A 26,433-nucleotide genomic window follows, 5' to 3' on the forward strand; every position below is an offset into this window, starting at 1 on the left:
GAAAGATGGTTTTAATGATATTGATAAAGAATTGTCCTCCAAAATCTGCAATAATTCCATTTTACTATTTAGTAAATTTACATAGTTATAAAGCAGGCATATGCTATTTTTTTTTTCAAATTAATGGTTAATGTCAATATACTTTATATAAAATTGAATGAAATTCAAAATATGAGTTGCTGTGTCTCGCTTTTGGAATATGTTTTGCACTTTCTAAGTTATGTCTAGGGGTTGCAGGGGCTAAAGTGGAGGCTAGACCCTCTAGTGTAGGAGTAGTGAATATTAACTAATGATTTTAAAGTACTAGACAGAGCTATGAGTAAAAGTGTTTTTTTTTATGTGACAGACTAAGTCATACAATTAAGAGCGCAATTTTAAGATGGAATTACTTTACTAGATTTAGTCTGAAAGTGCCACAACAAAAAATAAATAATAAAGATAGAGTCAGACAGATGGAATACCTGGGTGATAAATTAAAAAAGTTGAAAATAAAAGCTACGATAAAAACGATATAGAGATGGAGTCATTATGGCACTAACATGTGACATTCTGGAGATACTGAGTCATATTTTTTCATTTACATCCGATCAATTGTTAACTGAGAAAACTGGAGCTTTTATATACTTTTTGATTTTAGGGGATACAAAATATTTTTGAGAAACTGACGTTTGCTTTGTTTTAATAGTTTGGACCCAAGTCATTTTTAAAGTCACTGTTTTACAATTGTACTGATTTTAAGTGCTAAGACATAATTGCAAGGTATCAGGTAATATCCTTGAGAAATTTGTTTTAGAATAATTTAAATCAGTCTGATTTTAAAAGGAAGCTGAAGTTAGCGTCTGATTCACAGCTTCTGAGTTAACTAAAGGTTGTTTTCTTATTTTTAATCTGCTCTAATTTGAAATCCAAAGTTTCTAGACCGGCTAAACCTGAACAGACTTGTGTTCTACACTAATGACAGACTCTACATAGCCCAATTTGTGATAATAAAAACTGACAATTAAAAAAAAAAAAAAGACAAATTCAGCGCTTTTTGACTTCTGCATCTTCTCTTCCAAAAAGTGCACTACCTAGGCAAGAGTTCTGCAGCCAGCCTCTCCAGAGCAACATGTAGCTCTTTGGACCTCCCACAGTGGTTCTTAATAAGTTAGCCTAAAAATTATGAAAAAAACAAATGTGTTTTTAAAAATAGATATGATAACAAATGCCAGTTTTAGCAGGTTTTTGTTGGAAACATGTTTTTAAAACATTATTTTCCACAAATATCGACGTCCTATAGATGGAAATGATATCAATCCTTTTCTTCGTTGCAAATGTTTTATGGTTTTCTTTATTTTAAAACTTTAAAGATAAAATGCAAGTCACAGATATTTATTGCACATAACCTTTTTTTCCTTCAAAAGGCGTCACATCTGCGGTTCTGAACTAGTTTGATCTAGTTGGACTGAGGGCAAAATTGGCTCCTTGGATTGTAAAGGTGGCCGACCTCTGACCTAGATGTTTGAAATCTGAAAAAGACATCTATCCTTATGACAGATTGTAGAAAACAATCTTCGAAACCTTTGTTTATTTAAAAAAAAAAAACATGAATTTTAGGGCTTTGTGTTTTTTTGTGTCTCTTTCACCTTATGGAAATAGGTACATCCTAAAAAAAAACACAGTTTAAAATATTATAAATATTTTTCTCAGTTCAATTTATTTATTTAAGCACGATCTCTGCGATCTGCACTCGTAAATAGTAGCCATTCAGATCCACACTCCACACCAGTTGGTGGCGGTAATGCACCATTTCGTTGCGTGCCAACCGCCTTTAAAATTCCATGAAGAAGAAGAAGAAGAAGATCTGCACTCGATTGCTCTCCCCTGCTGGCCTGGAGAGGATAACCGAGCCGCCGCTGCCGCTGATGCAACCCGTTGACAGGTCCACCCAGCCGGCTTTTTCTCTTCTCCACCACCCGTTGTAGGAGCACCGATCCGCAGGTGAGCGCTCGGCTTTCAGGAAGCTGTTTTTATGTAAACCAACCGGGCTGGAAGATAAAGCTTATACGGTTAGCCAGACAGATCGCGGTTCCTTGCAGCTCCACATGCTTTCGCTAACTAGCTGAAGGTTCATCGATCCATTCGTGATTGAACCGACTTGTTGTATTGTTGACGTGAAAACCGAGCTGGTTTAACACACTGAAATCTGCAGATCAGATATAGATACGTTTTGTGTCGTGAAGTTTCGTGGGCTCGCTGTGTGTGTGTGTGTGTGTGTGTGTGTGTGTGTTAGTTAAGCTGTGCGTCATCATTCAGTGCGTTCCTGCTGTATGAAGCTGCTACTACACTGGGGGGTTAGGGAGGGGATGTGGGATGACGTCACGTGATATCCCAGGTTGAACTGAAACTGAGCTCGTTGTCAGAAGGCCCAGCATCATGGCGGATCAGCTGAGTCCGGAGGAGAAGTTCAACCTGATCACCAGGAACCTCCAGGTGAGCCCCAAGCCGAACCTTTCCTCGCCATGAACCGGAGGCCGCGCCGCCAGTCGGCGTGCTGACGCTCAGCTTGCTGTCCATTGCAGGAGGTCCTCGGCGAGGAGAAGCTGAAGCAGGTTCTTCAGGAGAGGGAGCTCAAGGTGTACTGGGGGACGGCGACCACCGGCAAACCTCACGTGGCCTACTTCGTTCCCATGTCTAAGATCGCTGATTTCCTGAGGGCCGGCTGTGAGGTGAGTGGGAATCACAAAGCCTCTTTTATCTGCCAGAACACACCTAACAGCTCGTTCATCGATTTATTTTTTCACGTATTTGTGAAGTGGGAGGAAAACATCCATACCTGGTTTCAACACGTTGACCTATACTGCTGGACTGGCTCAGTCAGACTGAGTACGGTGTCTGTGAACACCCCCCCACAGCATCATGCTGCCACCGCTGTGCTTCACAGTGGAGATGGTACGTGTGGTGTCGGTCTTACCGTGTAGGACAGATGGTTGTTTGATTGTTCCTTTTTTCACCAAATGGAGAAACAGAACGCCTACGGGTGCTAGAGCAGACCAAAAGGGGAGATCTCAGGACGATCCTAACTGCTTGATTGGCTCTATTAAATGACGACTGCACCTGAGGTCCCGGTGGGGGGGACATGAACAAAATGGGAATGTATGTTTGTATGATCTTTCACCGTTTGTGCGAGCGCGTGAGAATTTGTTGCCGGGAGGTGCAAAGTTTTTTTTAACAGGAAAATTGTGGAAACCTTGCATCACTTGGGGTCTAATGGTCGGTTGGTTTGTCCTACAAGCAAACTTTCTCACCACAGAAACATAATTTGGCATAGATTATTATTATTATTATTATTATTATTATTATTATTATTATTATTATTATTAAATCTTTAAAAGATTCCTTGATCAATGTGTACTTCTCTGCCTTTTGTGTCTCTGCTCTGTCTTCTCTAACCTCCAGTGGGTCGAGGCAGATGACCATTTACACTGAGTCTGGTTCTGCCGGAGGTTTTCCTCCCTGTTAAAGGGGAGTTTTCCTCTCCACTGTCGCTTCGTGCTTGCTCAGTATGGGGGATTGCTGCAAAGCCATCAACAATGCAGACGACTCTCCCTGTAGCTCTACAGGCTTTCAGGAGTGAATGTTGCTCGTCAAGACTTGATGCAACCTGCTGGGTTTCTGTATGATCAATATAATTGAATTTGACATTGTAAAGTGCCTTGAGATGACATGTATCATGAATTGGCGCTATATAAATAAAATAAAATTGGATTGAATGTCCCAGTGTGTAAGATTTTCACAAACGACTCCACCATAATTGCTACTACAGAAGCCTCGGAGTGTAATAAGTCTGACGATGTAAACATGTCCTCCATGTATTAACTACATGGAGGTCATGTAGCTAATACGTGTCCTCCTCATACATGTAGCTAGCCTCTTTTTCCCGTCAGGAATTATCTCCACTCCACCTGGTAATAATAGCTGCACGATACCTGTGTATTTATAAACTAATTGTAAGCTATGAAAACGCTTTCATTCTTGATGTGAGGTCGTTAGACTTTGCCAGAATATTTATTAATGAAAGCAATACTTGAGTTTTGCTAATTGAAAGCCAAATTAGTTACACACTGTCCCTTTAAATAAATAATATTTAAGCTGCATTTATTCTTCCAGGTCTTGAGTATTGTTTTCTTTGCGATGCCTAGAGCAGCAAGAAGCATGTGGAATGTTTTTTTGTTTGTTTCTCTGTCAAAATGCGCAACGTCACCAAGCAAGCAGTCATAGTGAGGGGCAGACTGGGACGGTGGGCTCTAGGCATGTTCAGAGGTCTTGACAAGCCTTCAGTAAAAAGTCGTAGCGTTTTTACATGTAGGCCAAAAAGTGGAACTTTGGACCACAGCACCTTCTTCCACCGCTTTGCTGTGTTTCCTACATCGCTCTGGACAAAGGCAAGCCTTTTTTTTCATTCAAAAAAATAACCACGCCACAGTTGGGCACTACTTTGTGTTGATCTGTGACATAAAAACGCTATAAAGCATCTGTAGGTTTGTACCTGTAATGTGACAAAAACGCAAAAGGCTTTTAATACTTTCTATAATTTCTATAATTTCACATCTTTATAGGGCTGGATGATAACTTAATAGCAATATATATCGATTGATAGATGTATATTGATGATAGAAAAAAAATGGGTCAATAAAAAGTTCAATAGACTAATACCTTTCCTTTTGCACTCTAGCCTAGAGTCATTACATCGTCCTAACCAATCACAAACCTAGATCCAGGAACGCTCCATCACTAAGCTCCGCCCCCGTTCAAAGAGTTCAGAGAGGATGCGTTGTTTTTCATTTTCAAAATACTTGCAGTTTTGGTAAAAAGTTGGTTGAATAAAGGGTTGAGTTTGAATTCAGTGTTTGTGTGCTATATATCTAAAAAAAATTGGTTGCTACGCAACAGCATAAAATGGCCAGGGCTGCACTTAAAATAAATATTTTGACTTTGTGGCTAATTATCGATATGGATCAATATGATTTCTATTTTATCCATATGGTTTTTTTTCTACATCATCCAGGCCTACAGCCATCTGTTCTCATTCTGCTTTCTCTTCCGATCCTCAGGTCACTATTTTGTTCGCAGACCTGCACGCTTACCTCGACAACATGAAGGCTCCCTGGGAGCTGCTGGAGCTCCGGGTGAAGTACTACGAGCAGGTGATCAAGGCCATGTTGGAGAGCATCGGCGTGCCTCTGGAGAAGCTGCGTTTCATCAAAGGCACCGACTATCAGCTCAGCCGGTCAGTTGACCCAGCGCCTCGGGTAAAACTAAAACCCTCCGGCCAAAACCGGCTGTTCGCCTCAGAGCTGAGCTGTGCTTGTGTCCTTCGATGTCGGACAGAGAGTACACCCTGGACGTGTACCGCCTGTCCTCCATGGTGACGGAGCACGACGCTAAGAAGGCCGGAGCTGAAGTGGTGAAGCAGGTGGAGCATCCTCTGCTGAGCGGTCTGCTCTACCCTGGACTACAGGTAAACACTTCTAGTCCTAAAGTTCAAGTATCAGGATCCAGAGTAGCAGGAATCTAACTCAGTCACTGCTCATAGATCCAGGGTTTCCTCTACATGTAGCTGATGGTGGTGTGCCGTCTAACCTTAATCAGAGTTTGAAGTGAATGTAAATATGATGAAATGTAAAAAATTACTTTATTTTGAAAAAGGTGTGATGTTGCCAACTTTATTGCTATATTTAGTGACTTTTCAGACCCTCCAAAAACTTTTTCTTTCCTCAAAAAAAGCAACCAGCGACTTTTTTGCTTTTATAGCCGACTTCACATAAAAGCAACAATCGATCTGCATTATTGTGTTGAGACAGCAGCAGCAGCAGCAGCAGCCACCATAACTTCCCTCAGCGCTGTCTCACAGGCAGGCAGCTGCTGCCTTGTCCTGAAAACGGCCTGCAGTCAGAGCAAAGACAGCAGAGAGGAGACCCTCCACTCCGTTTCCTCCTTGCAAACGAATCACTGCAGGTGATCACATCCGTTATTAGAAAACGGGAAATAAATATGACGTAGATACAGTTTTAGTGTTTCTTTTCTTCTCTGAAACTGTCGTACTAAAATAATTCCCTGAATTTGATGCAAACACAGCTTTGATCAGGTATTCACCTCGTCTTTTTGGCCAAATTTCTGACGTGTAAAGTCAGGCAATGCATTAAAATTCCTAAATTATTTTATAAAGTCCTTTTGTAGTTCCAAACTACAGTATTTTTTTTTTTTTTTTAGGTTTTTACAGCACTAGTGGCACGTTTTTTGTACAGTAGGCTGACAGGAAAGGAGGTACAAAAGAGACATGCGGCAAAGGACCACAGGTCAGAGTGGAACCTGCGTCAGCCTCGTCGAGGGCTAAGGCCTCCATGCATGGGTCGTGCGTTCTAACTACTGCACCACCAAAGCACGCCCAAACAAACTTAGTGTTTTTACCCACTTTTCTTTCTTGCCAAAGGCTTCTCTGACCTACAGCCTGGATCACAAGTACATAAACAAACATGCAAACTAGGCGATGGCATCGTCTAGTGACTGAGGATAGCCAATAGCGACTTTACTCGCTGAGGATTGGAGGAGATTGGCATCACAACAGCCCGCCACCACTGCTTAAAAAATCCTGGAGGAAACACTGAGATCTATTTAGCTGAAACCAGGAACTTGTCTGTTTTCTCAGGCTTTGGACGAGGAGTACCTGAAAGTCGACGCCCAGTTTGGAGGAGTTGACCAGAGGAAGATTTTCACTCTGGCGGAGAAGGTAGAACCCCCTCTGTGGATGTGTGGACTGGCTTTGGGAAATTTTAAATGTGGTCTCAAATGGTCCGGACGCGGTTTGGTTAAAAATACGGAGCAGAGAACACCTGGGGTCCGTTCTTCGTACGTTGCTTAAAAAATCAAATGACACATCCAAGATGATTTCATTCGGCTAACCATGATCCGGCTAATTGGGTTCTTCGAACACACCTGTTGTTTATGATTAGTATCACTGGATTGAGTTATCTGAGACAACTGCGCGTTCATGCGTTTGTTTAAAAGGGGAAATGTATTGATAGTAGAAACAATGATCAGCAGCGCTGCTATTGGCTGTTCAGCAAAGAACGCCCACAGTTTTTCTCCCAGTAGAACAAGAGCTTTTAATGGAAGGTTATGCTGAATTTGAGTCATTAATTAAAACACCTCAAAGTCTGCTGAAGCCAGGAGAGAGGGCTGGTAAAAAGCAGCAGACAAATTAATGCGTAAATACTGTCCATGGTAGATGTTTCTATCACTTTCTACAGTATGAATTTTTGCATTTTAATAATTTCATATTTACTTTGTTCTTTTATATCAGAGCCTTCACAGGACCCACTAGAACATGGGGACAAGTAAAAGTGAAATACAAGAATATTCTACAAAATGGTAGCCTTTAATTATTATACTGTATTGTAAAAAGGCACTTGTTATGTCAAGAGATCTAAATTTCAGTGTCATTCCTCAGAGACAGGAAGTAAAGGACACGTGCAAACTGGGAATTTTAACAAAAAAATGATTTATCCATAAAAAATGAAGTTCTTCCTTTTCCAAGTCATCCACAGTTTACACGGTAAAACTGTATTGCTCCGTGTCTAGATAATCCATCCATAGTTTTTTCTAATACAATATACGGCTCGACAGGAAGCAAGCCTTTCAAAGTAAAACTAAACCTCACAATAAAATGGCCCGAACAAATCTTCTTATTAAATATGATAAAAATAAAAAGCAAACCATCATACAAATAACTTAAATATTTTAGATTTATGGCTCCAACACCACTTTTTCCTCTTTAAAAGCCACTGTTAAATGATGTGTTTGTCTGTTTATAACAGCCACCAAGAAAAATCTCTCTACAATTACACTGTCACGCTGCGCTAAAGGATCCTGTCTATTGCGCAATACGCGATTAATTCAAAAAGCTCTGAAATTATTCTTGCACCTTCCGCAACAGGTTGCAGTCGTAAAAATGGACATGGCTACGGCATATTTTCCTTTCTCCTCCGCTTATACAGCCGTGATGTAATCTTGCTTACATGAAATAAGCCTTCTCTCGAGCAGGTTTAAGCTGGCGCACATGTTGCTATGACAGCAAGTCCAAGATGAGTTTCGAAGAACCAAACAATCCAAGATCATGCCAAATCAGCAACAATCAAATCCAGCTAACCGAGTTAGTGACGTACGAAGAACGGACCCCAGGTCTCCTTTTTCCAAACATGGATTTATACATGAACCACTCCTCTCTCCTCTACTCCTCTATTTAGTTGCTTCAAGCGTGCAAAACCTAAGATCGGTTCCAAATTGGTCAGTACAGCGACACCATTTGTTTTTCAGTACCTTCCCTCCCTTGGGTACGCAAAGCGAGCGCATCTGATGAACCCGATGGTTCCGGGGCTGACGGGGACTAAAATGAGCTCCTCAGAAGAAGTAAGGCCGTAATGCAAAGACTCCAGCGAAACGTTTCTGAACACTTAAACACCAGGCCTGACGCTTATGCTCCTTGGTGAGTGCAGGACTCTAAGATCGACCTGCTGGACTCCAAAGAGGACGTGAAGAAGAAGCTGAAGAAGGCTTTCTGTGAGCCGGGCAACATCCAGAACAACGGCGTCCTCTCTTTCGTCAAACACGTCCTCTTTCCTCTGCGAGGAGGTAGGAGGCTAATCCGCTCTGCTTTTTTTTTTCTTCCCATCGTCCCTGTCGTCTTCGCCCAAAGAGCCTGACTTGATTTGTGTCGTTTGGCGTCTTTCAGAGTTCAGCATCAAGCGGGACCCCAAGTGGGGCGGAGACAAAGTGTATACGGGGTTTGAGGAAGTGGAGAAGGATTTCGCCGAAGAGGTGCGTAAAGCTGCGCCAAAGGGTGGATTGATTCCCCGTGCCCTGCTGCAATCACCGGTAACGGCTTTCCTCTTCTTAGCTGATCCATCCCGGAGACCTGAAGGCCTCAGTGGAAGTGGCCCTGAACCAGCTCCTGGATCCCATCAGAAAGAAGTTCCAGTCTCCGGAGCTGCGCAAACTCACCAACTCGGCGTATCCCGATCCGTCGAAGACAAGTCAGCGCGCCACTGCGCCAGCAGCTCCACGTCAAGCCAGGACTCTCCTTATGCTCACACTGACCCTTCTTCTACCTGGTTGTTGACAGAAGCAGGGAAAGGTGCTAAAACAGCAGGAGGTGGAGGGGGAGGAGAAGACGATGAGCTGGTGCCCTCCAGGCTGGACATCAGAGTGGGCAAGATCATCAGCGTGGAGAAGGTTGGTGACCGAGGCAGTCGGTGACTGGCACCAAGTGGGAACCTTTTCCTAGTGTTGACATCCTGATGTGTTGAACCCGCAGCATCCCGACGCCGACTCGCTGTTCCTGGAGAAGATCGACGTGGGCGAGCCAGAGCCGAGGACGGTGGTCAGCGGCCTGGTGGCCTACGTTTCCCAGGAAGAGCTTCAGGACCGGACGGTGTTGGTCCTGTGCAACCTGAAACCGCAGAAGATGCGAGGGATCGAGTCTCAGGCCATGCTGCTGTGTGCCTCAGTGTAAGCAATTTTTTCTTTCTTTTAAGTAAAACAAACGTACAGCCCCCCCTCATGAACCCCATCAGCACCCCCTGGTGGAGATGCGTAAAAGCCTTCATATCAGATCCAAAACATTTGGCCTCGTCCACACAGAGACACTTAACCAGACACAAGATCAAGCTTCTTTCAGGGACTGTTCAATAACTGTTCACTGAATAAATGTACTCAAGTTCAGAGTTGGACTTTTTCAGGTTTTTTTTTTAGTTTTTTTTATATATTTTAAGGAGATCATGCTGCAAAATCAAAATCCTCCGTTCTTTGTTTCCAGAGAAGGTGAGCCCAGGAGGGTGGAGCCTCTCGACCCACCGGAGGGTTCTTCGCCAGGGGAACGGGTCTTTGTGGAGGGCTATGAGTCGGGGAAAGCAGACGAACGATTGAACCCAAAGAAGAAGGTGTGGGAGAAGCTGCAGGTATGTTCCCGTCCAATTTTTTTTTTTTTTTTCATACGTAGCGCTTCGGCACGAAAAGGTCTCCTAAAACAAGATGATGTGGTGTGTGTGTCGGGTTGTAGGTGGACCTGAAGATCTCAGACGAGTGCGTGGCTCAGTGGAAAGACAGAAAGCTGCTGACCAAACTGGGACAGATCACATGTAAGACGCTGAAAGGAGGCAACATCAGTTAAATCCACGAGACGGACTCCGTCCATCACCAAAATAATCCCCACGATGACAACGTCAAGCTTCATCCGGATGGTTTTGGAAGGACGAAGGGACATTCCTGCGAAAATACACCAACCTTTTTTCAGACTTCTTCATTGACGGAGGAAAAGTATGAAGTTCCAACAGAGGAGTCGTTTGAAAGAATAACTACAACTAATCCATCTGAGATGAAAAAAAGTTTGTTATACACCTAAATGCAACAATTTTACAGAGGGAAGATAAGGAAGCCTCATCAGTTTACTCTTTTCTTGGTCTAAGTGATAAAATCTCAGGTTTCTGAATGGGCGTTTTTGTAATTCTTCAGGTTAGAAGTGTCAATGGAGAGGTCAGTCTGCTAACTCTGATAAAAAGGAATGCTTTCAAGGTTTCTAGACATCACATGTATGGAATATCAACAGGCCTCAAGACGGTTGTATTTTGGGTAATGCAAATGTTCATATATTCATGTCCGATCATGTTGTTAAAATAAAGTAATGCATCATCTGTAAAATGGAAATAAACGGTGGGTGGATCAGTGGTTCTGCAGGTAACGGCTGTGTCTTAATGTGAATGAATACCACGTGGAGAGGGGCAGCTCAGTAAATTACAATATCATCCAAAAAGGTCAATTCAATTGAAAAAGGAAAACTCATGTTGTGCAATTATGCACTGTTTAAAGTTATTTAATGTTTAATAAAAAAACCCTGTTAAGTCTTGTCTGGAGGATATCAGCTCTAGAGCTGATATCAGGACAATAGCTGAAAGGGATGATTTCGAGCACTGGCGATCTTTTAACAGCAAACTCTGAACAAATAGAACAAGGAGTGACAACTTCTCTTCAAATTCAGGAATTTATTACCAGAAATAAAATGAACATTACTATATAATGCTGTTAATCTGAATTAACACTATTTTTCAATCAACAAATCCTCTCTATTAGGCTAGTGAAACTTAACTAAAACTACTAAGCAAAACGAAGATTAAAAAGAAGCTAAGCTAAGGAACACAGAAAGCTAACCAACAGCTAGCATGACGGCTATACACAGCTCAATACAAATGGCAGCTCAGTATAATTTGAAGTTACATCACATGGATGTGAAAACAGCCTATCTACACGCTCCTATTGACTGTGAGGCGTATATAGAACAGCCTGAAGGTTTTGAAGTCAAGTCAGAATTCGGTGAAAAACAGTTTTTTAAACTTAAGTCATTGTATGGCTTAAAACAATCAGGACGCAATTGGAATCTGATTATTTGTCTGAAAATGGATTTGTATAAATCAAGCAGATCACCGCATGTATACCACACATACAGCAAATAATAAGGTGATTTTAGTTTGGGTTGATGTTATTATAGCAACAAGTGAGGATTCTCTAATGGACAGTGTTAAAGACATGCTGAAAGCAAAGTTTAAAATGAGCGATATGGTGATGCTTAAACATTTTTTTAGGCATTGCTTTTACACAGACAGATGGAGAAATAAAAGTTAACCAAAAAAGACACTTAACGAAAGAAATTTGGCATGTCTGAATGTGGGACTAGATGCACTCAGTGTGAACAGAAGTTAAACTTTGAGTGTGAATGTGAACTTGTAGACCCAAGATTGTATCGTGAGCTTGTAGGAAGCTTAATATTTCTCATGCATAAGACCTGATATTAGTTGGGTTGTAAGCAAACTCTCACAATGCTTGTCACAACCAAGTGAGTGTAACTTAACAGCAAAACGTGTTGAGATTCTTGAAAGGGACAATAGACAAGAGTTTATGCTGTAAGAGGAGAAACTTCAGCTCGTAGCATACAGCAATGCAGACTGGGCGACTGATCAGAGTGACAGGAGAAGTATTTCAGGTTATTGTTTTAACCTTAATAAAAATGGACCTGTTATCTTACGGAAATCAAAGAAACAGTAAACTGTGGCTCTGTCTACACTCGAAGCAAAATATATGGCATTAGCAGCAACAACACAAGAAAGTTTGTATCTTGTACAGTTGTTGGGTGGAATGGACAAAGACCACAAAAACAAGCCAGTTACAATATTTGAGGGCAATCAAGGAGCAACAGCTTCCTCAGAGAACCCATCAAAGATGTAAACATGTTGATATCAAGTATCATTTTGTCAGATCTGCACTTGATGGAAAGGTAAACACTGTGTGCTGCTCAACCGCAGATATGGTTGCAGAGATTTTTACCAAACCTGTATATGTTTGGAATGTAAAATAACTGGTTTTAAGTGTTAAAAAAAACAAACTGTTGAATAAGGATCGTATAGTGAAAGAGCAAATGGGGATGTTGACACATATTTTTTGGTGAGTGCTCTTCACTGATGTCATTCATGGGTGCGACTATAAACTGTGGAACATGCACAGTGCCGTTGTATGTACCAAAATAAAAAGAAGTGATTCGTCCCTCATGGAGGCTCAACTGAATGCAGTTATTGCAGTTATTCTCCCACTTTGCCCTGCCCTTACGGTGACAGCGGCAACAGTTTTATTTTACATCACCCAGAGATTCCCCATGCGGTTCAGGTCGGGCCAGTTTTCTGGTATAAGCATGGTGACTGAACCAGGCACTGGTACCTTTTGGCAGTGCGGGCAGTTTCAAAGTCATGCTGAACATGAAATCAGCTTCTCCATGAAGCTTGTCAGCGGAAGGAAGCATGGAGATCTCTTATATCCTTTGGTGGATAGCTGAACTGGTTTTGGACCTGATAAATAATTAGTGGACCAACACCATCAGGGGACCCGGCACCCTAAATCCTCCCTGACTGTAAAAGATTCATGTTGAACCCTAATGAGGATGCTGCACCTCTTCCTTCAGACTTCAGAACAAATTTAGCGTTCACCTGAGATGCTCAGCATACTGGTCCCTTTTCTCCTTTCCCCAGGTGAGACACTTCTGATTTGGAGTGGCCCAACCCCAAACAGTGGGACAGTTTTGGTCCATGTCCTGGACGTGTGGGTGCCGTGACTCTTAAAGCAGCCACTCCAGCTTGAACGACCTTTACTGTACACTGCAAAAACGGAACAAAAAATAAGTAAACCTTTCTTGTAATAAGTGTATTTGCCTTTGATTTGAGCAGGTAAATAACATTGTCTGCCAGTAGAATAAGATTATTTGCTCTTAAAACAGGAACAACTCATCTCAATCATCTTACGTCAAGTGAAATATATCTGATTATCTTTTTTTAAGGGTCAAAAAACTAATTCTATTGGCAGATTATCCTATTTACCTGCTCAAATCAAGGACAAATACACACATTTCAAGACAATTTTACTTACTTTTAGTTGCATTTTTGCAGTGTACAAGCCATTCAAGACCGCTGCAGTCCTCTTTCTTAGTGCTGTCAGGGTGGGTCATTGGTCTTCATTTGAGTTTGTATTCTAGTCGTTTCTGAAGTTATTTCGTTTTTTTTTTTAAGGTCTTGCCGTATTCAGTTTATTGCTATGTGTTGAGTTTCTTATTTCTTGAGTTCTCAGTTCTTGAGTTTAGACTCTTCTGCTGGTGTCAGTCTTTTCCCCGGTGGGGTCGGGGATCCTTTTATGTTTAGTTCTGGCGCTCTCTGTCCCCTGCTCTGCACTCCACCACTTCTGACTAGACTCACCTGATTTCTACAACATTCCTCCTCAGTGTTCCAGCTCCGTGGTTTTCATTGTTCTCCGCTGGTTTCTCCTCTGGTCCTCTCTTCTTCTCCGCAGCCTTTCCTCTTCATACCAGCCCATTAAGTTTCCCTTTCGTTATCATGAAATCCTCCTTGCTAACCTTCAATTTGTCCTGTCTGCATTTTGGTGCCATTTAAAACCCCATCAGGTTTACATTTTTTGGCCACACTTCTTCCTTTCTCTCAACCTTCCTGTTAAACGTACGTTATGCGGCTCACTCGCCTTGTGGAGGATCAGTGACTGTTTCCTGGACATCTGTCAAATCGACAGCCCCCCCTCTGCTAGAAATCTGTCATTCTGTGTGTAATGAGTCTATATGATATTAGCTAGATTAAACAATCAGTGTTTCAGGGACATTTTGCACGAAAAAAAAAAAGACTGAGGAGTCCCCCAGTGAGTTCTTTTCTTCCTTATCATTGTGAATAACTAACTGATATTGTTTTAGATACCAAACTAGGTGGAAGAACACAAATTTCTCCTTTTCTCTTCTGTATCGGCAGAATTGTTTTCAGGAGTGCACAAAATAACCCACCTGGGGTCACTAAACAATCATATAGCCCAGTCCTGCTAGGAGACTGATGGAGAGAAGTTCCAGATGGGGATGATTAGCCTGTATGGAAAACTTTTTAAAACAAAAACCTGATTTGTTTTATCCCCACCCTTTGGAGAGGTAGTGTGCTTTGAAAGAATGATGGCAAGAAACGACGTTTGACGCAAGTAGAGTTTATTGATAGAAGGAATAACTGTACATGATTCTTTATAATCACCAAAATGGAGATTTATTTATATATTTTTTAAAGAAACGCTTTACAAAGAGTCAAGGATTGACTTTGTATGATTCCACTGGGGAAAAGGGGGTTTTGTGCAAATAGTGATGAGCTTAATTATCTGTCCTAAAAGCTCAAGTCCCAGTTTTAGGAGCACAATAATAAAAATAATAATAAAAAAAAGACATGGAACCAGCTCCAGTGTATTAAGATAAGTCACCAGATTGGCTAACCCCATAGAGTCTTAAATATTTTAGATTTGATAGAAAAAGGTGACTTACAGTGCTACTAGTGGATAACACCACACGCTAGTTGTTTTACTACTGCATACAGTGCCGTCAAAATGTATATGCCCCCTTACAGATTTCTTCTGTTTTTTGCTTTTTTGCCAAAGTTTTGTGTTTAAGCTCACCGAAAAACATCGACAACCTGAGTAAAAATGCTGAAGGACTTTATTCTTCAAGGTAAAGAATAGGATTTTGGATTTTGAATTTCACTAGCCACATTCAGGCCTTATTACTGCTTGACTTTTAGAACCAAGAAATGCTCTTAAATAGATCCTGTCTGACAACAGGAAATTGACTAAAAGACCTCAAAAAGCAAGACACCATGCTCCGATGAAAAGCAGCTCAACAACAGATGAGAGACCAAGTCATTGTCATCTATCAGTCTGAAAAGGGTTACAGAGACATGTTTAAGGCTTCAGGACTCCGGAGAACCTTGCCTGGAGACACCGGCCTAACAAAATTGCTCCCAAAAGTACATCAATGACTCATCTTCAAAGAACCCAGGACAGCATCTAAGGTCCTGAAGGCCTCACTTGCTTCAGTTATTCTCAGTGTTCAAAGATAAAAAATAAAAAGACTGGGCAAAAACTGCATTGATGGGACAGCTCCAAGGCCCAAACTCCTACTGGCCAAAATAAATACAAAGACCCTTCTAATATTTACCAGAAAAGCATCTCAATGATCCCCCAAGATCTCAGCAGTGCACGTTCTGTGGACTGCTGTGAACCCAGTGGAGCTTTTCGGATGGGACGCGTCTTGTTATAGCTAGTGTAAAACCAAAACAACATTTCAGTAAAAGAACATCGTAACGGCAAGTAGTGCTAGTCTGATGGTTTGGAGCTGCTTTGTTGCTCTGCAAGACCTTAAAGGTGATGCCATAAATGATGGACCTATGAATTCTGCTCTTTCTCCCTCTAATAGAAACCCTCTTTTGAAAACACCATCTTGTATTCAGTCGGGTTGTCTTTGTCTGATATTAAGTATTTCTTTCAATGATGTGAAATGTGCTTTTTTTCTCCCCAGTACTGTATGACCCGGCGCTATGCAGGAGACACTGATCTGACCTGTTAGTACATACCGAATCTAAAGGCCTTTCGTTGCATGTTAACACAATTATCATCTGTAGCTTTACAAAAGTCATGCTGCCCTGACTGACAAAACATCCCATAGGATTAATCATCATCCCTTTTCCATAATACTTTTACACACAGTGAAAAGCAGGACTAAAACTAAGCTGGGTAATTTCTGTACACACGCCTATAACCAAGGAGACAGTGTCTCATCCTGTCCTTGGTTGGATCGTCTGTCAATCCCAGGGAGAATGTATAGCTAAGCGTTTCTTTTTACTGCAGCAGAGGATTCAAATGCACAATAAACCCCCGTCTGTAACGTTTCCCCTGAGGATGCACCACCCGATACAACCTCTAGGAGGCGATCTTACACAAACCCTTCATGTTTCGTGCATCACTTCACCCTGAGGGGTCCCTACATTAGATTATTTAGAAAAATACTTTAGATTAAAGCTTTTCTTTAGAGGTTGAGGGTTAGAACATGATTTTTTTTTGCATAAATATGTAGGAAGGCCATTATAGGCTAAGGCTTTTAGAGAAAACACAACAAGAAGCTGAGTTTGATGTCTTGTTTTGTTCCTCTTGCGATGGGTCTGCTCACAGATCGCCCGTTCAGAACAGTGTTTCGATCGTGTCCGCCGTCACTCTTGTAGCTGTAGGCAGAAGATGGGAGGAGGATATGTGCCATTAGTATAATACAGTTACAGGAACACAACTAATGAATATTCCACCCTCCAATCTTATTGAATTATTGAAACATGATCATGCGATTCAGGTTGGGCCCGATTATAGCATGTGCTTGACTGGAAGAAAGCTGCAGGCGAGCCAGCAGCATCTGGGTTTTGTGCGCCCAGGGCGGGATGGAGCTTGTTGGTGCCGTTTCCGACCTGTGGGTATGGCGAGCACACAATATTCCCTTTTAAAGTGAGATTAAAAGGGATTTGCTAATCAGAATCAAGAGTGTTGCAAGAATTGGCATTGCACCTTATCATCATAAGAATGTTTTCCGTGATTTAAGGCTCAATGCAAGCACTGAGTCAGCTGTCCACAAGGTTACAGACTTAGCAGCAACATGTAAGTGCTTGTTACTTCCACCTTTTCCCTCTTTAGATCTCCACCCAAGGTCAGCCGGTTGCTCTGCTCCGTTCAACTCTGACTCCCAGTTCTGGGCTGCTGGATATGCTGTGTTCGCTTTTTATATTATAAATACATCACAACCTATTACAATCCCGTTTTACCCCTACAGCTAAAAGCAGTTACAGATCTATGACAACCTCTTGAGATGGATCAGAGATGTAAGATGGTAAGATCCCTTTAAATCCTCCCCCATTCCATGTTGGGACCTATTTGTTGATCATGAGGCATATATAATTTTTTTTTTTAAATTAATTTCAATTTATATAGCGCCAATTCACAACACACGTCATCTCAAGGGGGTTTACAAAGTCAAAATCAATCGCATCATCCAGACAGATTGGTCAAAAGGTTTCCTATCTAAGGAAATCCAGCAGATTGCATAGAGCGTAGAGCCACAGTGGACAGTCTTCTGCATTGTCCATGGCTGTGCAGCAATTCCTCATACTGAGCATACATGAAGCGACAGTGGAGAGAAAAACTCCCCTTTAACGGGGAGGAAAACCTCCGGCAGAACCAGGCTCAGTGTGAACGGTCATCTGCCTCGTCCGACACACATTTGGACCGTGGACGTGTAATTTAAAAGGCACCAAAGATACTAACAGGAGAGACCAGTCATTCCACTTACTTGTTTTAGGTGGCGTCACGGATTGCGCAGCTCCAGGATCTATGTTTCCCTCAACCCTGAGTTCCGTCTTTGCTGAACAGTTGCTGGACCTCAACAAGGGACTTGTGCTACCAGGAGCGGGTTTCTTGGGTATTGGTGGAGGAATCCTGTCACCCTTAACTCTGCCATTTGAGAGAGCACCAGCCTTTGATTGCTCGGAAACCTGCCTGATCTCAGCTGCCAAGCTTTGCTTCAGACTTGCTTGAGCCTCAGAGGAGGAGGCCACAGGCTCAATAACCACCTTTTTTGTACTCCTGGAGAAGATAAAGCTAGCTGTAGATGCTGGGGATTTAAGCATATCACGTCCTTCTAGTGGTTTTAGAGACTGCACTCCTTGTTCACCAGTGTAGCAGTAAGTGGGGTACTTCATTCCCACTCTGGGTGAAAGACAGTCTCTGGAAGACATAGCTGCAGTTTTCATACGTATGGCCTCCTGCAGGCGCATCGAAGGGGAGCTCATTGTCACAGTAGGCGTTTTTACAGTTGGAGGGGGAGATTTCACTGACAAAGACTTGCGAACGGGCTTCGGAGGAATGCTTTGAGGTCCTTGGCTTGAGACAGGACAGTTCTCCAGAACTGGAGCTCCCTCGTGTGCATTGTCTTCAGATGGAAGTTGCGCCTGATCTTCAGTCATGCTGACCGTTCTGAGGCGAACCATCTGCAGCAGTGAGGGGGTTACAAGCGGTATGTTTGCGTCCTCTTTAGGAATCGGTGCACTTTTGTGGCGAGAAAGGAGCTCCTTGCTCCTGGGGTCTCTGTGTGCTCCACTGGGTTGCCTTCTGAAATTAACCCCTGGGGTTACACTTTCCATGGGAGGGGGAGGTGCTTTTGGCACAGACGTTGAAGCTGAAACTTGAGGTCTGATTGGAAGAGCAGCGGGAGACTGATCTTCAAGTTTTAGGGAGTTACGCTTCAGGCAAATGCTGGAAGGAACCACTTCTTGAATTGACATCGGGCTCTCTGCTCTGGTGACAGGTGGTTCAGGAAGCACTTCTACAGACGAGGGTGAAAGTGTGTCTGTATCACATGAAATATCCTGGGAAGAGGTCTCACTAGCAGTGTCAGCTTTTGAAACCTGTTCAGTATCCTCTGATTTGTCGTCGGGTAGAGGTAAAACTGAAGCGGTTGGAGTTAGTTCCGTCAGATGTGTCGCATCATCGTTCATGGATGGCGGGGGAGGTAGGGGAAAGTCTAACTCATCTTCTCCATCAAAGACAGGTTCCTCCTCTAAGGGAGGAGGCGGGGGTGGCCAACAGGAGTCTACAGGTGACAAGCCGTCTTCCTTCTCCGGCTCGTTTGGTGTAGGAGACACCAGTGAAGGGGCAAGCTTCCTCATTGGAGGGGGTGTCGGCTGGTAAGCTGGAGGAGGGGTATGTGGCGGAGAGAGCTTACTCATTTTGGGGACGTCTACTGTAAGTCTCTGCATAGACCGAACTTCACTTTTTTCTGCCTCGCTCTTATCACCTGGAACCATTACAGTGTTTTGGGACGGCGTTGTACAGTCCTCAACAGACAACTGAACTTCTGTTGCTGGACTGCAACTCAGTGGTTGCTCTGTTTCCTCTCTGACTAGTATCTTTGTTGGTTTCTTCATAACAGGAGGGGGCTCTTTCTTTGGAGTTGTCTCCTGACTCTCTTCTGTGTTCTTAACTTCTGTGTTGTCCTTCTCATTATTCTGTATTTGTTTTGTGTTTGAACCTTCTCTAACCTTTGCCTCACTTTTTCCATCTCCGGGATTTGCTATATTTGCAGCATTTCCCACAACAAGATTCTCCTGATTTGTCTGGTTTCCTGCTGTAACTTGAGTGTCTTTCCCAGGCTCTGCTTGGGTGTCTATCTGTTTTTCTTCATTGTCCTGAATCTGTGCTGGTTTCAGTGGAGTTTTGCTGACATCAGGACATGGTCCACAGAGAAGCTCAACAGTACGTCTGCTGTGGGCCCATATCTCTGGAGGCGGTGGCCGAGGGGCTTTGACTTTAGGAGGAGGAGGGATGTTAAATAGTTCTTGTACTTCTGCACTTAAAGATGAGGGCTTGCTACTTGGACTAACTTCTTTTGTTGGCGAGGAATCCCGCAGAGGCAGAGCTGTGCTACAGTTAGTAACATCTGCATTCGCAGGCTCAGATGTACCTGATGACAAAGAGGTGAGTGAAGAAGAGGGAGAAGCTGCTGAGGATGAGGCCCGAGATGCAGATCTCTCAGGTTTGATGGGTTTCTGTTTCTGTTTGTCTGGGGAATTTGGGGATATTTCTTTTGGGGAACGCGTGGGAGTGCCACTCTGACTGGAGTAGCCACTAGAAGGAGACATTGTCCGTTCAAATTTTTCTCCATCTGAAGGGGATTTGTGTGGAGAGGAAGTGTCTGATTCTTGTGCTGCTGCTTCTTTAGTCTGGTTAGAAGAGTCCACCGTAGGGTTTAAAGGTGCGGAGGAAGAGTTTATAGAGCTTGGCCCAGTAGAGTTTGACAAAGGTTCTGGGCTCAACTTGGCATTTGTAGCAACCAGCGTTATTCCCTCATCTGCTGTTGTATTTTCAGAGGAACTTTTCACTTCCCCTGAACCAGAGTTGCAGAGATCTTTAAAATCCACCATGGTTTTGGACTCGCTTTTTATCTTTTTACCGTGCAGCGAGTTAGTTCTTCGTGGAGGTGGCGGAGGCTGCTTGGTCTTTGTTACAGAAAGACTATGTGGACAGTTGCGTTTGTTCTTTGCTTGCTCCCCAACAGCCAATGACTGTGCTGCTCCACGCCCAGACTCTACTTCTGTTGCAATTATTTCTTGGCCATCACCTGGCTCCTCAGTCTGGCTTTGTTGCACATTAAAACCTGCTCTATTAAAAGACGCAACCGATGAGTCTGAAATAACCGTCTTTGAGGACTGGGACTCACTCCAGTTCGAACCGGAGGCTGACCGGGGCATCAGTACAGAGTCGTTGTTGGAGCTATTTGTCTGGGAGCCGTCGCCTTCTGATCTTCTGGACAACAGAGGACTAACTGCTGATTCCTCAGACGTCAGGCTGCTTTTGCTGACAGCACAAATACCGGCGCCGTGATTGACACTGCTGCCACGAGTCCGGCTGTTGCTGCGGTCAATCTCAATTACTTCAACTGAAGCCGGTAAAACAGCGTTAGGGATGATTGTAGACAAGTAAGTCGCCTGAGGAGAGATAGACATCACTGGGCCCTACAAGAAATCAGAAGCAGGGGTTTTACATCTTAATAAATAATAATCGTATTTAAACGAATGCTTAAAATACACTGAGGCACTATAGTGTCTTGCGTTAGAAAATTATACCCATGTTCAAATCCTTAACTCAAACCCTGATAGCATTTTTACCTGAGGCTCCTGGAGGAAGTTGAGCATTGAGGGAGAGAGTGAAAAGGATGTTGTCATGCTGGGAACTGCAAGAGACTTGGGTCTCATTGTGGATGTAGACGAGAGATTGGCCTGCTCATTTTGGTACACTCCTTGAAGATGCTTCTTTACCAGCTGTTCATCCCTGAAGACCTGCTCCGGAGATAACAGGAAGGTAAAAAAAAAATCCCACAGTAACAGGTGTTTCAATTTGGGACTCAATCTTTATTTAGAGCCCTTTACCTCCAGTTCCGAAAGGTGGACCCTTGCTCCCTCTTTTTTTCCTGATGGAGTCCCTCCATCCACTGTTGGAATGATGACAACACTTATCTGGCTGTCACCATCAGGATTGTCATGATGGGGGAGCTGAGTCGGAGCAAGCGGCTGAAAGGTGGAACTTCTGTTTAAAGCTGTGAAGAATGTGAGACACTGTTAATGACACGTTACCAATAAATACACACCAAACACTTTCTTATTTAGCAAGGAATAAGTACGGGAACGCACCAAGCTCTTTCTGGACCTGGTTGGGAATGCCCATTATGGTGGTTCTTCTGTTCCTCTTCCTGCCTCTATCGAGTCTTTTCACTGGATGCACAGGCTTGAATGTGGAGCCTGATAAAAAGATTAAACATTTTTTAAACCAAGAAAAACAAGCAAATTCAGTTAGTTTTGAGACAAATGCTGTAGCATCTTAGCATAAAACACTTTCTGATTAAATTTGAAAGTAAGGTGGCCTGCATATCTATTCTGACCCCCTGAGTCAACACTGTGTGCAACCAGGTTTGCTGCAGTTAACAGCTGATCCAAGTGTTTAAAACGACATTTCATTAAAGCAAGGAAAATAAATCTTTCTCACTGAGTTCTTCCCAATTTTTTTTTTTTACAGATTTATGCCTGGTTTGAAGATCAGAGTTGATCCTGTCTATAGTCACCAGAACTCAGTCAGCCTGGATAGATAGCATCTGTAAGCAGCAATTTTCGAGTCTTGCCACAGATTCTCAACCTTGACTTTGACTGGATCTTTCTAACAACTGAATATGCTTTGATGTAAAATATTCCATTGTAGCCCTGGATGTCTGTTTAGGCGTATTGTCCTGCTAGAAGAAGAACCTCTGCTCCAGTCCCAAGGCTTAGACAGTTACTTATTTCCAGAAATTGCGCTGTAAAGAGTTTTATTTCCTCTTAGAATCAACTCTGACCAACTTCAAAATGCTGCATAAGAAATTCGACCCAACAGAATGATACTGCCACCACCATGTTTCACAGCTGATATAGTGTGTTTTGGTGTCCTGCGGTGTTTGGTTAATTTTGTTGCTTTCTGATCATCTTTTTACAGTGTTTGCCGTTTTCCCATCATAACTTGTATGTAACAATATATTTATATATATATAAAAATGTTGTGATATAAATACTTGCAAGGCATTGCTGTTCATCACTTAAGTCAGTGCCTGCTGTCTTTAAAGTGCTTTATATGTAAAGTCGGTGTGGCCTGACAGCAAAAACAAAAAAACAAAACCATATTTACTACATATTGTTGAAATTACCATTTGATTGAAAACTCAACCAGGCACATAGAGTAAATGCTTTTCTTGAGCAAAAAGAATGTTGATCCGTAGGATTCAGTTATGATCGGAATACCAATCGCACTCAATGTGTGGGCACATCCACCCTCTTTCTGTCTCCGTAATGCTGACAGACAGACTCAACCTTCCAGCTGTGGTGTGCAGAGGAAGCCGCGGAGCTGTCTCACATGCCCAGAACTTCTAAAGAGTAGTCTGGAAAAAAAAAAAAAAAGCTCTGCATACGAGTGTGGGTCTGTGTCATGTTCCTTTCCCTTTGATTTCAAACCATAACTGCAGAGGCACCAAGCGGCGAGGAATGAGTCACGCATTTTAAGTACGTACCCAGCTATGACTCTTCGTAAAGCAGCGAACGAACTCAAACCGTCTGCAGTGCTGTTATAATCAGCCCCTTTATCTCTAGGATGCAGATGATATTGATGCTTCCTTCTCTAAGCACCCACACACAAACACACCTCTGATGTTTTACCTTGGTGAGTGAGCTCAGCGGAATTTGCTGTGGTATCATTATTGGTGTTGGGTCCCAACTCCAGAGAGCCACCTCTGTCCTTGGAGCTGGCATCCTGCTCCGTGCAGAGGGTATCTGTGGACTGAAGAGTACGCGCACAAAACAATAACCCCGCAATAATAAGTTAGCTGGTATTCTGATAGTGTCCAGGAAGTGGATGAGAAAGCTAGCAGGATACTTACAGCGATGCTTTCATTGTCAGCAAAGTGAACACCGTTCTTGTGCTCTGTGCAAAGCAAACAAACCACATAAATGAGTCACAAAAGTTCGTCATTTTCCTCTGACATTACAAACGTCTGTAGTTGCATGGATAACGGGCTAACCTTCCTGCTGGAGTATCTTGAGCCCCTCCTGAGCTTCAGTATGTAAATCCTCCAGGTACTGAGGCCTGCTGCCCTCAATGAAGACATTCTCCTGGTAGTGCTGGGAGGCCGTGTAGTGAACCGTCAACCTCTTCTGCTCTTCATTGCCCTTAGGGCCAGCTGTTTGACGGGTTTTGGAAAAAAGAAGAGAATAAATGTTAGCTTCTAAAAAGGGTGTAGCAATGAGTGCGAGATGGCAAATCAAAATCATAAATAACAGGGATTGGAAATTGGCTTTAAAATTCAGATAATTAGTTGCAGCATACACTAACCCCCTTTTTTTTTTTTTTTTTTTTGCTTTTGACCATAATCAAATGAAACCATAATTTAAACCTCCCATCATGCTGCAATGTTTTTCCGTTGTTTACCCCACTGTCCTACAGACATGACCACGCAGTCAACAGGTGTCTGCAGGCTCAAACGTTTATCTACTTCACACTGAATGCTCTGCTCTCCCACCTGCCGCTTGTTTACTTTGCACCTTTGACGCAGCACGGTCAGGATTTTGGAGGACAGATGTCCCAACGCGGCTTTTAGCTGAACAACCGTGACCTGGCTAATCTCCTGCTGTGTCTTAAGGGTTCCTCGCTAGTCCCTGCGGGATAAGATAATCTGGTTCGTCCGCCTGCTAAGATGCTACACGAGCCACTGCTGTGGGAGCTCCTGTGTGAGAAACCCACTGAGTTCTTCTGCAGGACCATAGAACAAAGTTGAAACCAAAGCCAAGCCTAGCTCGCAAAGGTACAATTTAAAGTGAACACGTGGGTGATGGATGATGTGGTTTAGTGCTGATCCAAATGGCTTTAATGGACCAACACAATTTGGTGGGGCAGGACCACAAGTGCTCTGGGCGAGCTCAGTTTGATATTAAGAAAAACACAAATAAAGCACTAGACAAGAACAATCCAATAAAAGGTGCACTCACGAATACTTAACATAATACAGTGTATAACAAGGCACAGTTCATCCATAGCATTACAGAATTAACCTAGAAGTAACAATGGTGGAGTCCATGTATGTTTACCAACCCATTGCATATATAAAATAAATTCCTGCCATTTTGTAGCCACGTTACCATTTAGTCCCTTCAGTGGTTCCTATAAAGCAACCATTACATACCAGGGTTCTTAAAACCCTTCTGTTTTAGCTCATTTCCTTTTGTAGTAACGTATTTTCATGATTATAGGGGTAAATAGTAATAACATGCTGAAATCTTTCATATACTTTCGCTTAAAATAATCTGTTACATTTTTAGCATATTTCTGCAGGTAGATATTGTCAATAGACTGTGGAGAGACTATAGAAAAGTATTTTTAAATGGTCTGTTGTCTAAGCCAAACATCCTTTGGAGGATGGCTCTAATTCATACACAGAAACGTCAGGAGCAAAAGTACCAGGACTATGAAGATATGAATTGATAAAGAAGTGTAAATAAAAATAAGCCGTCTGGCCATGTGACCACAGGAACTTTCGGTATAAACATGGTTTATTAAACAGAGAGTGCTCCCGTGCAATCTTGGAAAAAAAAGGGAAATTTTTGGAAATTGATCTTTGTGTTTCCTGCCATGAAAACGTATGGAAAAGCACAGAATTTGTTCTCTCATTTTTATTTAAATTTTTTGTCTTTGTTGAATTTTTGGGATTTCTCTAAACTCCCTTACACCATAAGTGAAGTGAAGATATCTTGCCTCTCTTTCATTCTGGTTTGCCACTGTTCTGGCTTTTAAATTCTTACACTGATGGCAAATATTGCCAGTCTTCAGTGAGCAACCATTTCATGATACCTTGAATTTAATGTTCTCTTGTCTTTCCCACTTTGAAAACCAAGACGGCTCAAGAAGTCATAGATTACCAACTACAAGCTCGTAGACCCTTCAACACGCTGAAGTGAATTCTAAACTTTAAAATTTGCTAGGGTTACATTGTTAGTGGTGCTTGAAAGTATTCTACTGGTCATTTTATAATAAGTCATGCCCCCCCCCCCCCCCCCCCTCCGCACACACACACACACACACACACACACACACACACACACACTCATTTTAAGGAATTGACTTCTTTTTAGACTGGTTTACATTTCTACCATAGGAGCCAAACACTGTGGAGGCCCCAGTATGTAATTTATACTTATATATTTTGGGTTATACTAAATATATATATATATATATATATATATATATATATATATATATATATATATATATATATATATATATATATATATATTCAATTGTACCATTTTAATTTACTAAAACTCTTTATTTAAAAAAAGGTTGCTGTGTGTGTGTGTTAGATTTTGCTCTCTGTTGGGGATCCATCTCCACACATAAAGTGCAACAGCAAAGAACTTATTTGGGTCTCATGTTGCAACACTGAGAGGAAAATAAAAGAAGCCTAATGGCTAAAAGCTGAGCTAAACAAGGCTCAACGTGAGGTGTCCTCTTTCCCTCCTTTGTCACTTTCAACACTGCTTCTCAGTCATACCTGATTAGGTAACACTGTGCGTGTATGCGTGTGTATGGACAGTGTCGGCCCTATGCTCATGCATTCACACTGTTGACACAACCCAGACCATCTGAGTAAGGCAGCGGGACATCTTTGCCCTGGTCATAGGTTAGTAAAAAAAACAAAAAAACAACTGCAGTATTTTTAACATTAATACACCAGGAGATCTAAGCAGCGGCTGCGTTTATTTAAATAAGAAGCTCACCTCAGATTCAGCCGGACCCCTGCAGAAGGTTCAGGGATTTTGCTTGATTAAGATGATCAATTAAAACGTCAGTAAAGCTCCTTTATCTCATTAAAGAAGACCCCCAGCCTGCCCT

At 42.5% G+C, this 26,433-nt stretch overlaps 2 protein-coding genes across 7 annotated transcripts in view; one reads left to right on the forward strand and one right to left on the reverse strand.

Moving 5' to 3' along the window:
* The first annotated feature begins 1,873 nt into the window (after positions 1–1,873).
* On the forward strand, positions 1,874–10,774 carry yars1 (tyrosyl-tRNA synthetase 1). Of its 4 annotated transcripts, none has more exons than XM_012851383.3 (14): positions 1,874–1,980; positions 2,403–2,472; positions 2,562–2,708; positions 5,094–5,269; positions 5,371–5,500; positions 6,689–6,769; positions 8,356–8,448; positions 8,535–8,670; positions 8,771–8,856; positions 8,936–9,071; positions 9,161–9,270; positions 9,353–9,546; positions 9,854–9,995; positions 10,097–10,207. In XM_012851383.3, the coding sequence occupies exons 2-14, from the start codon at positions 2,416–2,418 to the stop codon at positions 10,205–10,207; spliced, it is 1,599 nt and encodes a 532-aa protein (XP_012706837.2). In that variant the 5' UTR covers positions 1,874–1,980; positions 2,403–2,415. The 4 variants fall into 4 exon arrangements, with proteins under 4 accessions (XP_012706837.2, XP_012706838.2, XP_036000828.1 ...); XM_012851384.3 differs by having other exon boundaries at positions 1,878–1,980; positions 2,406–2,472; XM_036144935.1 differs by lacking the exon at positions 1,874–1,980 and having other exon boundaries at positions 2,416–2,472; positions 10,097–10,774.
* A 3,811-nt stretch (positions 10,775–14,585) lies between these two features.
* The window catches only part of kiaa1522 (KIAA1522 ortholog), a 69,441-nt gene continuing 57,593 nt past the window's right edge, over positions 14,586–26,433 (reverse strand). For all 3 annotated transcript variants that reach the window (XM_021309942.2, XM_012851381.3, XM_012851382.3), the window contains 8 exons: positions 23,570–23,728; positions 23,429–23,472; positions 23,208–23,328; positions 21,663–21,770; positions 21,402–21,568; positions 21,141–21,311; positions 17,768–20,987; positions 14,586–16,658 (listed from right to left, as the gene is read on the reverse strand). In XM_021309942.2, coding sequence (XP_021165617.2) covers positions 16,618–16,658; positions 17,768–20,987; positions 21,141–21,311; positions 21,402–21,568; positions 21,663–21,770; positions 23,208–23,328; positions 23,429–23,472; positions 23,570–23,728 — 4,031 coding nt within the window. In that variant the 3' untranslated portion in view covers positions 14,586–16,617. The remainder of the gene's footprint in view (positions 16,659–17,767; positions 20,988–21,140; positions 21,312–21,401; positions 21,569–21,662; positions 21,771–23,207; positions 23,329–23,428; positions 23,473–23,569; positions 23,729–26,433) is intronic.

Source organism: Fundulus heteroclitus, chromosome 13 (genome assembly GCF_011125445.2).
Source record: "Fundulus heteroclitus isolate FHET01 chromosome 13, MU-UCD_Fhet_4.1, whole genome shotgun sequence".
NCBI classification, from domain to species: Eukaryota; Metazoa; Chordata; class Actinopteri; order Cyprinodontiformes; family Fundulidae; genus Fundulus; species Fundulus heteroclitus.